Here is an 11,887-nt window from a genome sequence, read left to right as displayed (position 1 = left end):
ATTCTTCTATTCAAATAGCTTTTATTTACCACACACTTAGAAAATGCACAAAATTATCTGCACAGTTTTGATGGCTGACAAAGAAATATATTCAGATTAAGGCACAGGGACAAAATGCCAGATACATTGCAAATGACAGGGAGGTAGATATGAATTCATTTATGCAAATTACATACATTCATATTTTCCAGTAGCTGTTGGAAATAAAAAACATCCAATATGGTATATAATTTTCATTGAAATATTTTGAATTCATTAACCTCACCTTTTTGTCCTAATCACAAATATGTTCTCATTTTCAATAATTGTTCACATTTCAGAATGAAAGCATATTACTTAATGAGGATGTGAGTTTAGTGGTAAAAATATAACTATAGGGTCATGCAGCTTTGGAAGCACAGTATGAGGGTCAGAAGTGCTAAAGTGCTCCTCAGCATCACTCAGTAACTGATCAATAAAACTAAACCATAATTGCTAATATAAAAATATGTAATTTAGAAAATAATTAAAACCTGTATTTTATAACACAAACAATCCACTGCATTTTTTAATGCAATCTACTTATTTGATAGTTAAGAACTGTCAGAGAAGTACCAAAAGGGAAAACTCCCAGCTTTCTCCACTAACAGACAAAAGTATTTGCAGAAGCCCTTCTTCAAATTACTGGCATTAAAAATATGCTAATTTATCTTTATGATTCTATTCTTGACCTTTTTGTTTCCTGACCTTTGTTTTATTTATGTCACCAACTTTTGGTGTTTATGGGAATTTTCAATAAGCATTTAATTCCTTAGAGGACAATGTAGTTCTAAACATGCTAAAATTATGAGGTCAAACTAGAAAATTGAAGGCTTATTTCTTATTTTTAAAAAAATCTAGGTGAAGAAATTAATCACATTTTGGAGATCTACAAGAATACTTGGCGGACCCCAGAAAATAAGGTTGTGGTCCCATATTTATTTTGTCATATCCATAATCTGAAGTTTCCTGTGAGACTAATCCATGAAAAAAGTAAGTCAAATATAGAGAAGAATTTTTCAAGAAGTAGTTAAACACATAAGCAATGAAGGACATCAATTAAATTCATATGATTCAAACTGATTACTAGAAAATTTACTAAGTTCTATTGGAAAAATAAAAATAGTACATGGTTTAGTATAAAAAGTGGAAACAAAAAAAGTCTCTGTAGTTTATGCCAACTTCCAGATCCTGAGCACATATTTGTTTATCTTATATTTGACACAAATGTCTAGGGGTGGTGAGAAAGGACTCCTGTAGTGTCTGGAAGTCAGTATAAAAGGATGAAAACCTGCAAAGCTTTTAATATGCATTTGTCTCATCACCCATCACCTTCTGAATTTGTCATATGCATTTATATTTTCACATAATGTATTATTGCATTATTTCTCTTAGGGTAATCAATTTACTTGAAAATACCAATATTTTTCTTCTTTCCAAAACTTAACCATCAAAAATAGCTGTAGCCATAGTTGTGTCATTGGTTATGCTTCTTGGGCAATTACTGCTATAAAGACATCTTACCTTGCAAGTGCACAGGGCACCTTCGATTGCATGACCTCCCACCATCCTGCACTGTGTGTGCTATAGTAGTGTAGAAGGGGCAGAACCTGATTGGGAGCTCTTCATCTGTACGTCAGTAGCATAAAGAAATCCAGTCCAGGGGAGTGATCAGTCAACAAAGCCACCAGGCATTAGTTCATTACCACTGTGAATGGAGTCATGCACAAGCTACTAAAAAAGATGAACAATACAAGGTCCCAAATCAAGAAATTTGCACCAGTGATCTGAGTGATGAATACATACAGATTTAATTCAAGGCAATACAATATGTCTGTTTCTAACACTATACAGAAGGGGGGAAAATTTAAGATTGTAAAGCAGTTTCCAGAGGAAAAGTTTCATTTGAGCCTTCTTTAAAGCACAATACACAGTAATGGAGAAAAGTATATCAAACTATGTCACAGTTAGAAAAGGCTTCTGTCAGCAAGTTCCAAGGTATGCTATAAACAAGGGGGTCACGTGGGAGTGAGCCTCAGGTTTGTGTCAGGGAGGAATGGGGGATGAAGCAAGACAGTGTTCAGGTAGACAGAGTAGGACTCCTTGAACTTCACTCTCACTGTAAAATTAACACCAACCTACATGTGTCTGGCTACCCACCCCTGACCCTGGGGGACACACATTTCCAGAGGAACCCAGGGAGGCTCAATAGGAAGATCACTTTTCTAAGGGTAAGTGTGGTTAACCTAGAAGGTACTGAGAAGGACCAGGTTTGCAGAGGGCAGAGGAAATGACAATATGAGTGATTCTGGATTGAGTCACCTATGGGTGGTTTGAGCTGCTGTAGAAGTGTTGTAACCAACCATGGGAAAAACATTCTTTTAACATATATATTCAGTACTTTTTGTATAATTATGATGCCATTGAGATGAAAGAAAAATAATGGAAGTGTCAACAAAAAAAGTATAAATTATTGTCTAGACAAAGGAAATTTCAACTTCATGGTGCTGAACACAGAGTGAGAACATATAAATATACAGAGTAGAGGTTTAGGAGAATGTCAGCTGGACGGGGATCCAGAGGCTCTTAAGACCTTACCCTGATCACCTGGAGAGGAATAAAGAGCCCCAGCAGGAGCTGAAACAGGTCTGGCTGAGGGTGTGTGTCCATGAGACAGCACCACCTTTGTCCTGGGGAGCACCAGGGAGAGTGGGGGACTTCAGCAGAGTTCAAGGGCACTCAGGTCACCTCAGTTTTCCACAACACTGTACTTGTGATGCTGGAAGGGGAAAATTTGAAATCTTGAGATGGTTTTCTCATGAGCAAAATGTTTTCATGTTCGTAGTGATCAGTACTCCACATGATATATATAGATCTTTAAAAAAAACAAAAAAAAAATACAATATACAGTATAAGTTGAATTATTAGGTGTGGACGTAATGGCAAAATAATATTGAATTTTGTCTATGGAGAAGGATGAAGGTAAATAAACTACAGATCATTAAACAATGAACTGTCACACAGGTGGGCATGCAGGCGAGGAGGTGGGCAACCCTGGAAGTGCTCTGCATGGAGTCTCTGGAGGTCAGGGGAGGCCTTATGGGGAGCTGAGCACAACCCGTGCAGGTCAGGCCCAGACTCTGTGCTGCAGATTTCAACACCAGCACTGGGAGGTTCACTCTGCTCAGAAATGAGTAAACATATCAGAAAAACAAGAGTGATGTTTCTATGCAGAGAAAGTGACTACAAAATATAAGAAAATTATTTGGACATGAATGTGTGAACTAATTGCATTAATGAGGTTTTTTACTTCCTCTTTTTAACTCTTCATCATCTCAAACAACCAGAATTTCTAGTAAATGGCCAATTCCACCATGGTAACTAAATTTCTCCTCGTGGGCTCTCCTGATGGCTGGGATCTGAGTTTCCTCTATTTCACAGTATTCCCAATGACCTACCTGGGTACCCTGTTAGGGAACCTTCTCATCGTCACTGTCACCACTGCTGACCAGAACCTGCACACACCCATGTACTTCTTCCTCAGGAACCTGTCCATCTTGGACATGTGCTACATTTTAGTCACTGTCCCCAGTGCCTGTGTCAACTCTCTCACTGGCAACAGGGCCATTTCAGGGGCTGGCTGTGCAACACAGACCTTCCTGGTCTTTTTTTGTGCATATGTGGAGATGCTATTTCTTACCATCATGGCCTGGGACCGCTATTTGGCCATCTGCCAGCCCCTTCAGTACCTCTTCATCATGAACCCCCAGATTTGTGTCCGCATGACCCTGGCCACCCTGATCAGTGGTGTGCTGTATGCAGGTATGCACACTGGGAACACATTCCGGCTGTCATTCTGCCAGTCAAACGTGGTCTATCAGTTCTTCTGTGATGTCCCCTCTCTGCTGAGGCTCTCCTGCTCTGACACCACCAGCAACATGATTCTTATTCTTGTCTCTATTATAGTTGTTGGTGGTGGCTGCTTTGCTATAATAATCATGTCATATATTCACATATTTTCTGCTGTGCTGAAATTTCCCACCAGAGCCCCAGGGAAGGCCTTCTCCACCTGCACCCCTCACATCCTCGTGGTGTCCGTCTTCCTGAGTTCTGGCACAGCTGTGTACCTGAGGTCCTCAGCAACCTCTGACACTCTCCAGGACATGGTTCTCTCTGCCTTTTACATCATGGTTCCTCCCTTCTTGAATCCTCTCATCTACAGTCTCAGGAACAAACAGGTAAAGGAAGCTGTGAGGAGAGTTATGCAAAGACAGTTGTTCTCAGGGAAATGATAAAGTTGCATTTCAAGATTATCCTCATTTCCCTGTTTGTGGTTCTTAGATAAAGCTCTTCACATTTGGACTTTCCATCTAACCCTGCCTACACTGGGATTACATCATTAGGAGCTGATTTATTTTATAAGGTATATTTTGTGATTTACCATATTTTTCCATGGATACTTCATAACGTGTAATTTTGTCATTGTATACATTTTTATTTTTAATTATTTGTTTTAATTTGTTATACATGACAGCAGAATGCATTTTAACTCATTATTCTAATTGGAGTATAATTTCTTATTTCTCTGGCGGTATATGATACAGAGTTTTACGGTTTGTGCAACCATACATGTATGTATGTAGGGTGATAGCGACTGCCTCATTTTGCCAGGCTTGTCGACCCACATCCTTCCTCCCCTCACTCCCTTTTGCTCAATCTAAAGTTCCTCCATACTTCCCTATGTTCCCCCCATTTATGGATCAAAACTGCATATCAGAGAAAACATTTAACCTTTGGTATTTGGGGATTGGCTTACTTCACTTAGCATGATATTCTCCAACTCCATCCATTACCCGAGAATGCCATAATTTTATTTTTTGAGGCTGAGTAATATTCAATTGTGTACATACTACATTTTTGTTATCCATTCATCTGTTGAAGGGCATCTAGTTTGGTTCTATAGTTTAGCTCTTGTGACTTGAGCTGCTATAAACATTGATGCAGCTGTGTCATTATAGTACGTTGTCTTTAAGTTCTTTGGGTACAAACCAAGAAGTGAGATAGCTGGGTCATATGGTGGTTCCATTCAAAGTTTTCTAAGAAATCTCCATACTGCTTTCCAGAGTGGTTGCACCAATTTTCGGTCCCACCAGCAATTTATGAGTGTACCTTTCCTCCACATCCTCACCAACAGGTATTGTTGATTTTTGTTGATAATTTCCATTCTGACTGGAGTGAGATGAAATATTAGAGTAGTTTTGATTTGCATTTCTCTAATTACTAGAGATGTTGAAAATTTTTTTCATATATTTGTTGATCAATAGTATATCCTCATCTGTGAAGTGTCTGTCCAGTTTCTAAATCTATTTATTGATTGTGTTATTTGTTGCTTTGGTAATAAGTTTTTTGAAGATATATATATATATATATATATATATATATATATATATATATATATATATATATATATATATATATCTGTCCTGGAGATTAGTGTTCATTCATGTACACGTGGTAAAGACTTTCTCCTATTCTGTAGGCTCTCTCTTTATGTTCTTGATTTTTTCCTTTGTTGTGAAGAAATGTTTTAGTTGATATCATCCCATTTATTGATCTTTGATTTTATTTCTGGTGTTGTGGGAATTTTTTTAAGGAAATCATGTCCTAAGCCAACATAATGAAGATGTGGTTCTAATTTTTCTTCTACTAGGCACAAGGTGTTGGGTCTACTGCCTAGGTCTTTGATCCACTTTAAGTTGAGTTTTGTGCAGGGTGAGAGATGGGGGTTTAGTTTCATTTTGCCACATATAGATTTCCAGTTTTTACAGTACTATTTGTTTAAAAAGATATCCTTTCTCTGAATTATTTTTGGCACCATTGTTTAGTATGTGATAATTGATATTTATGTGGGTTGGTCTCTATGTCTTGTATTCTGAACCATTGGTCTACAAGTGTATTTTGGTGCCAAAACCATGTTGTTTTTGTTACTATAGCTCTGTAGTATAGTATAAATTTCTGTATTGTGATGCTTCCTGCTTTACTTTTCTTGCTAAGGATTGCTCTTGCTATTCTGGATCTCTTATTTTTCCAAATGCATTTCAAAATTGCTTTTTTCTATTTCTATAAAGAATAACAATGGGATTTAATAGAAATTGCATTAAATCTGTATAAAGATTTTGGAAATATGGTCATTTTGACAACATTAATTCTGCCTATCCAAGATCATGGGAGGTTTTCCATTTTCTAAGGTCATCAATTTCCTTCTTGTTTTTTGTTGTTTTCATTGTAGAGGTCTTCTACCTCTTTTGTAAGATTGGTTCCCAAGTATTTTTTATTAATACATAATTTAATAAAAAGTATAATTCAACATATTTGCTGAAATTCTTTGAGGAGATATATATATATATATATATATATATATATATATATATATATATATATATAAAATTCATCCAATTCATCCAATATGTCCTCTTACCGATATCAAATACTGTGAAAGAGGAAAATTTTACCAATTTAAACTACAGATAACTTATACTCCATAATCTATTCTTACTCAGAGCCAGTGTCAAATATGCAAGAACTGTGATATATACTTTTGTCAATTAATTATTTGAAAAAAATACAAAAATCGAATCCTAAAGAATTTGTGACCAAAAATCCAGAGAGAAACACAATAATATTTCTCTCCATCTAGAACATTAAAAAAGAAGAATTTCTTCGTCCATGAAGTATTCAGAGGACCATTGTTACCACCCCCTGAGTCCTGATAATAAATCCAACTGCTGGGAAATAGACCCCACCTTTCTTAGCTGTTCATGAGTGACCCAGTGTCAGGAACCAAACCCCAAGGCTGAAATGCAGGTCATCTTTTGGACAGTTTTCCTCCCACAATGTAATTGTCTGGCCTCAGTGTCTGATTCCATGAACACTTAAATTTCTCTCACTTTACTAGACTTTTAACTTCTCTCTGTACTTGTTTCCTAAAACCTTGGGGCAGTTTATTTAATTATTTATTTTTCCCAGAGCAGCAATTGAATTCAGGGGAGCATCTTCATACTTTTATGTGTTTAATATAGAAACAGGGTCTTAGTAAATTGTTTACTGTCCCATTATGTTCCTGATGCTGGCTTGGAAACTCTTCTTCTCCTGCCTTAGCTCCTGGTGCACTGGAATTGCAGGGGTGGGCCACTTCCAAATCTTGTGGCAATTTTTCATCATCTCACAAAAGTTATTACTCTCCAAACATTCTAGTGTCCTCACTGACATATGCTTTGCAAACTATTAATTATAGCTGACATATGCTCATATCAAGTTACCTAGGAATATTTATATAACAAAAAGAGAAAAAACATGTATATATATATATATATATATATATATATATATATATATATATATATGAAAATAATTACATCAAATTCTAACTTTTGAGAAACAATTTTATTCACCAGTACACTAATAGGAAAAAAATGCAAAAAAAAAAAAAAACCTATGTAATTATTACCTAGGTAAATTTAAAAGCCTGAACATATTTGATTGATTAGTAAAGGCATTTCTTAAAGTTTGCAGGTAGGGGAATGCTTGTAATAGGAACCAGTGAACACCTCAGCACTGGCTGCTACAGGAAGCCTTTACTTGCTTAACAGGATCCAAACAGAACACAAGCTCCATCCACACACAGTGTCTATGGCTTCTGGTTCCCACTGCTCCAATGTTTCCTGCTAGAGCAAAAAGACCTTCAGAGTATCCCAGATGAATTCTGCAAACCCCACATTTACATGTATTTCCTCCAGAACTATAGCTTACTGAATCTCTATGGGTGACTTGTATCAACAATTTTTAAGTTAAGTTAGGTGGGTAAAGTTTATACTTAATATATGAATTAAGAATGAAATTAAATTGCAAAACCATCCCTAATGACATGTATCTATCTTGATGAAGACTTTGGATGTTTTCCTTATGTTATAAGATGTTTTATATTGAAAGATTTGGTGATGAAGGAAACCAAAAGAGAAAATATTGATATAATAACTTTATGATATTTCATATCTTGTGTCAAATTACACAAAAACACTGTAGGTGTGTGGGTGTGATATGAAACTTCTTCAGAATTTAGAAAAAACTTTACTTTGTGTGCAAGTTTTGTACAAAGAAACAAATTTTTATAGTAAGATAAATTGTGTGATAATATCTACTGTAAAGAGAGCCACCAACAAAACATTGTGGTAACATAATCTACTGATTGCTTTCAGATAATATTCATGACTGACAATATTATGCCATAACCATTACATTTTTCCATGTTTTAAATAGCCTTTACAATATTTATATAAATACCAGAGACATATAGCACTGTAAGAAAGCAGTTGCTTATTTTAGTAGAGTTAAAATCCATATTTGATAAAGAGTTTTAACGTGATCATTGAGAAAATGAGGGCCAAGGAAGGTGTGGTGGTAAAGTCATTGCAGTCCCTTAAGAGATGTCAACTATTTTAAACTGACAAAATACAGAAGAAGCTTAGGACATGTAACGAATTTGCAAGACCACCTCTGTTGTACACTCAAGGATGTAGAAGACAAATTCCATTGCAAACTGCCTTGGGGCCACCCCACTATCACAGGGGCCCAGAAAGTGAGTTTTCCCTGCTCAGCAAGAAAGACATTCAGAAATCATCATAGCAGTAATTTCAGGTACCCAACTGTAGCGCAAGCTGTCAACAGACTTTGGCATTATATGCACTGTGCTGGCTCTGCAGGAATGCAGGGTGCTCAAGTTAAGGGGTCATGCTGCCTTTCACCACCATCTCTAAAGAAGGCCTCATATGCCAATCAAACTGTAGTAGGGTCTGAGGCCCTGCAGGCTGCTCCTGATCAGGTGATAGATGAAGCTCTGAAGGTGAAGCCAAAGTTTGAATGGAACTTCCAGAAATTAGAGGTTACCAAAAGCATGAACTGCAGGCCAAGAAAAGCTGCTGGCTACAGAGATAGCTAAAGTAAAAGAGAGCATTTGCCTGTGCTCTGCAAATGGCAAAGCCAAAGAGCAGGAATACCTAAGCACTTTGGAAATATCTTCTTGTAGTCAAGGGTCTTAGATGCTACATGAGGAATTATAGGCGGAGTTGAGGGACATATTTGTTCAACAGGGTTTTGCATTTTTTCATCCCTAATCCATTCTTTATATGCCCCTATTGCTGCCTTTTGTTATTGGAAGATTTACTCTCTGCTAGTGAATACTGGATGTATGTAACTTCTTTTGATGTTTTATAGGGGTTCACAGCCAATAGTTCACCTACAGTTTCAGGAAAGATTTTGGATTTCCACTTTGGGGCAATGCTGGAATTATTAAGACTATGAAACACTTGGAGATGGACTAAATTAATTTTGCATTGTGAAATGGACATGGGGTTTTAGGGGCCAGCAGTAAATGTTATGAATGGGATGTGAGGTGTCTCCAAGTAGTTCCTCTGTTAAAGCAGAAGTTTTTGACATTTGTCTCTGTGTCTTCTATTCTGTACCATTGGTCTACATGTCTCCTTTGGTGCCAAGACCAGGTCATTTTTGTTACTATAGCGCTGTAGTATAGTTTAAGGTCTGGTATTGGGATGTCTCCTGCTTCACTCTTCTTGCTAAGAATTGGCTATTCTGGTTCTTTTATTTTTTCCAAATAAATTTTATGATTGCTTTTTCTACTTCTATGAAGAATGTCATTGGGATTTTAATTGGAATAGCATTAAATCTGTTTAATGCTTCTGGTAGTACAGCCATTTTCACAATATTAGCAGAAGCATCCTATGACCCAGCTATCCCATCCCATTATTTATGCAAAAGAACTACAATCAGTAACTACAGTGATACAGCCATATCAAATTTTATGGAAGCACAATTCACCATATCCAGTTATGAAACTAGTCCAGATGATGGTAAACAGATGAATGAATAAGGAAAATGTGATATATGTACACAGTAAAGTTTTATTCATTTAAAAGAAATAATTAAATTGTGACATTTTCTGGTTAATGTATGGAGGAAAAAATCATCATGCTAAATGAAATAAGACAGACTCAGAAAGTAAAGGGTCAAATGATTTCTTTCATATGCAGAATCTAGAGGAAAGTAAGTAGGCAAATTGGGTTAGATATTATAAAGACATAGGGAAGATATGTGGAATAGAAGAAGAAGATCCAGAGAAAGGGAGAAGGGATAGGAAAGGGTCATGAGTGTGTGTAAATGTACTACAGTGGATTCCACCTCTATGTGCATCTATAAATTCCAATAAAAATAAATAAACAGAAGCTGGGGTTGGGGCTCAGTGGTAGAGTGTTCACCTAGCATGTGTGAGGCCCTGGGTTTGATCCTCAGCACCACATAAAAATAAATAAATGCAATAAAGGTATTGTGTGCAACTACAATGAAAACATAAATTTTAAAAATAAATAAATAAACAGATGAGGATAAGGTAGACTAGTAAAATAGAACAGGGGAATCGGGGGAATGAGGAGGGGAAAGAGGGGATCCAGGGATATAATAGAATAAATTAAGTTCCATGTGTGTATAATTATATTAAAGTGAATCTTTGTGTACAATTAAAAATAAACAAAAAAGGCAAAATAAGTAAAAAGAGTTCCATGAATAAATTCAGAGATAAATATTTACTATCTTTGGAAATGTAGCACATCAGGTAAATGCTGGGAACCAGGGGAGAGATGACCCCTCAAAGCTCAGAAGAGACCTCTGAAAGGAGGGTCTGCTAGTGACCTTGGTATTGAGGGTTCTGAGCTGGATCTAACAGTGCCAGGATGTGAACTTCTGGTAGGGAACTGTGCCTGGCTAATACAAGCATCCCTGAAGCCTTCAAAGCAACTGGTTCTGAATATGACCTGTGATAAAACAGAAGGACCCAGTGACTGGTATTAACTACTGCTTCTTACACACAGGGGAAACTTTAAAAAAAAAACAATGTATAATATGAACAATTCTCAGATATTAATGAGGAACAACTATAGAGGGTTTATATGCAATGAACTACAGAAGAGGTTGAGATAAAGAAGAAATTTTTATTTTGATAAATTTGTCACCAGTAGCTTTTCTGTTCATTTTAATGTACTACCAAAAATCAATTAAGAAAAACCATCATATTTACAATAGCATCAACCTATGTATATGCTTCAAAAGACTGGGATTCTCATTAGAATATGATGCATTCCATGTTTGTATAAGTCTGTCAAAATACACTCTACTGTCATTGATAATTAAAAAAGAACAAATTTTTTAAAAATATATAAACTAATTAGACTAAATTTAACCCAGGAAATGAACAATCCGTGCACTTAAAATTACAAAATATTGATGAGTGAAATTAAGACAGAAAAAAAATGGACTCAGCCCTCTGTATCTCAATGCACACAGCTGGACCAGGTACTGAAGGCAAAAGGCCACCCAGCCTGGAGTTGCAGCTCCCCTGGTCTGTTTGGGGACACTAGGCCAGGCAGAGAAAAGATGTGGAAAGAGCAAAAGAGATAGTAGAGGAGATCAGAGCCCAGAAGACATGATACACAGTAGACTGGATTTTCTTATCTTCATACCCACTGTAAGGGGAGCCTGTGAACCACTGTGAGGGGAAAGGAATGTCCCCTCAAGTGTGTGACTGAAAGTGTGGGTTGTGTTAAAAGTGGATAAATCAAATTTTTAAAAAGAGAGTATATGTCTTGATCAAGGATCCATATACAAGCATTTTCAGCAACACCTAGAATACCAAATCCAATGGCACATTGACTAGTCATAAACTTCAAGTCAGTTGGTGGATCTCTTGTAGCTAAAGTTGAGAGAAATCAGTGTACTCACATACTGCTGACAAGAACAAGAGTTA

General features: G+C 36.6%; 1 protein-coding gene across 1 annotated transcript; it reads left to right on the top strand.

The window, feature by feature from the left end:
* The first annotated feature begins 3,377 nt into the window (after window positions 1–3,377).
* Window positions 3,378–4,310, top strand: LOC143641724 (olfactory receptor 14C36-like). Its single transcript, XM_077109515.1, has one exon. The coding sequence runs from the start codon at window positions 3,378–3,380 to the stop codon at window positions 4,308–4,310; it is 933 nt and encodes a 310-aa protein (XP_076965630.1).
* The last annotated feature ends 7,577 nt before the right edge of the window (window positions 4,311–11,887 follow it).

This window comes from Callospermophilus lateralis, chromosome 5 (assembly GCF_048772815.1).
Source record: "Callospermophilus lateralis isolate mCalLat2 chromosome 5, mCalLat2.hap1, whole genome shotgun sequence".
NCBI classification, from domain to species: domain Eukaryota; kingdom Metazoa; phylum Chordata; class Mammalia; order Rodentia; family Sciuridae; genus Callospermophilus; species Callospermophilus lateralis.
This window is presented reverse-complemented; position numbering and strand designations above follow the sequence as displayed.

Excerpts from the sequence above, each read along its gene's own strand:
- LOC143641724 (XM_077109515.1), top strand. The coding sequence starts at position 3,378 with ATGGCCAATTCCACCATGGTAACTAAATTTCTCCTCGTGGGCTCTCCT.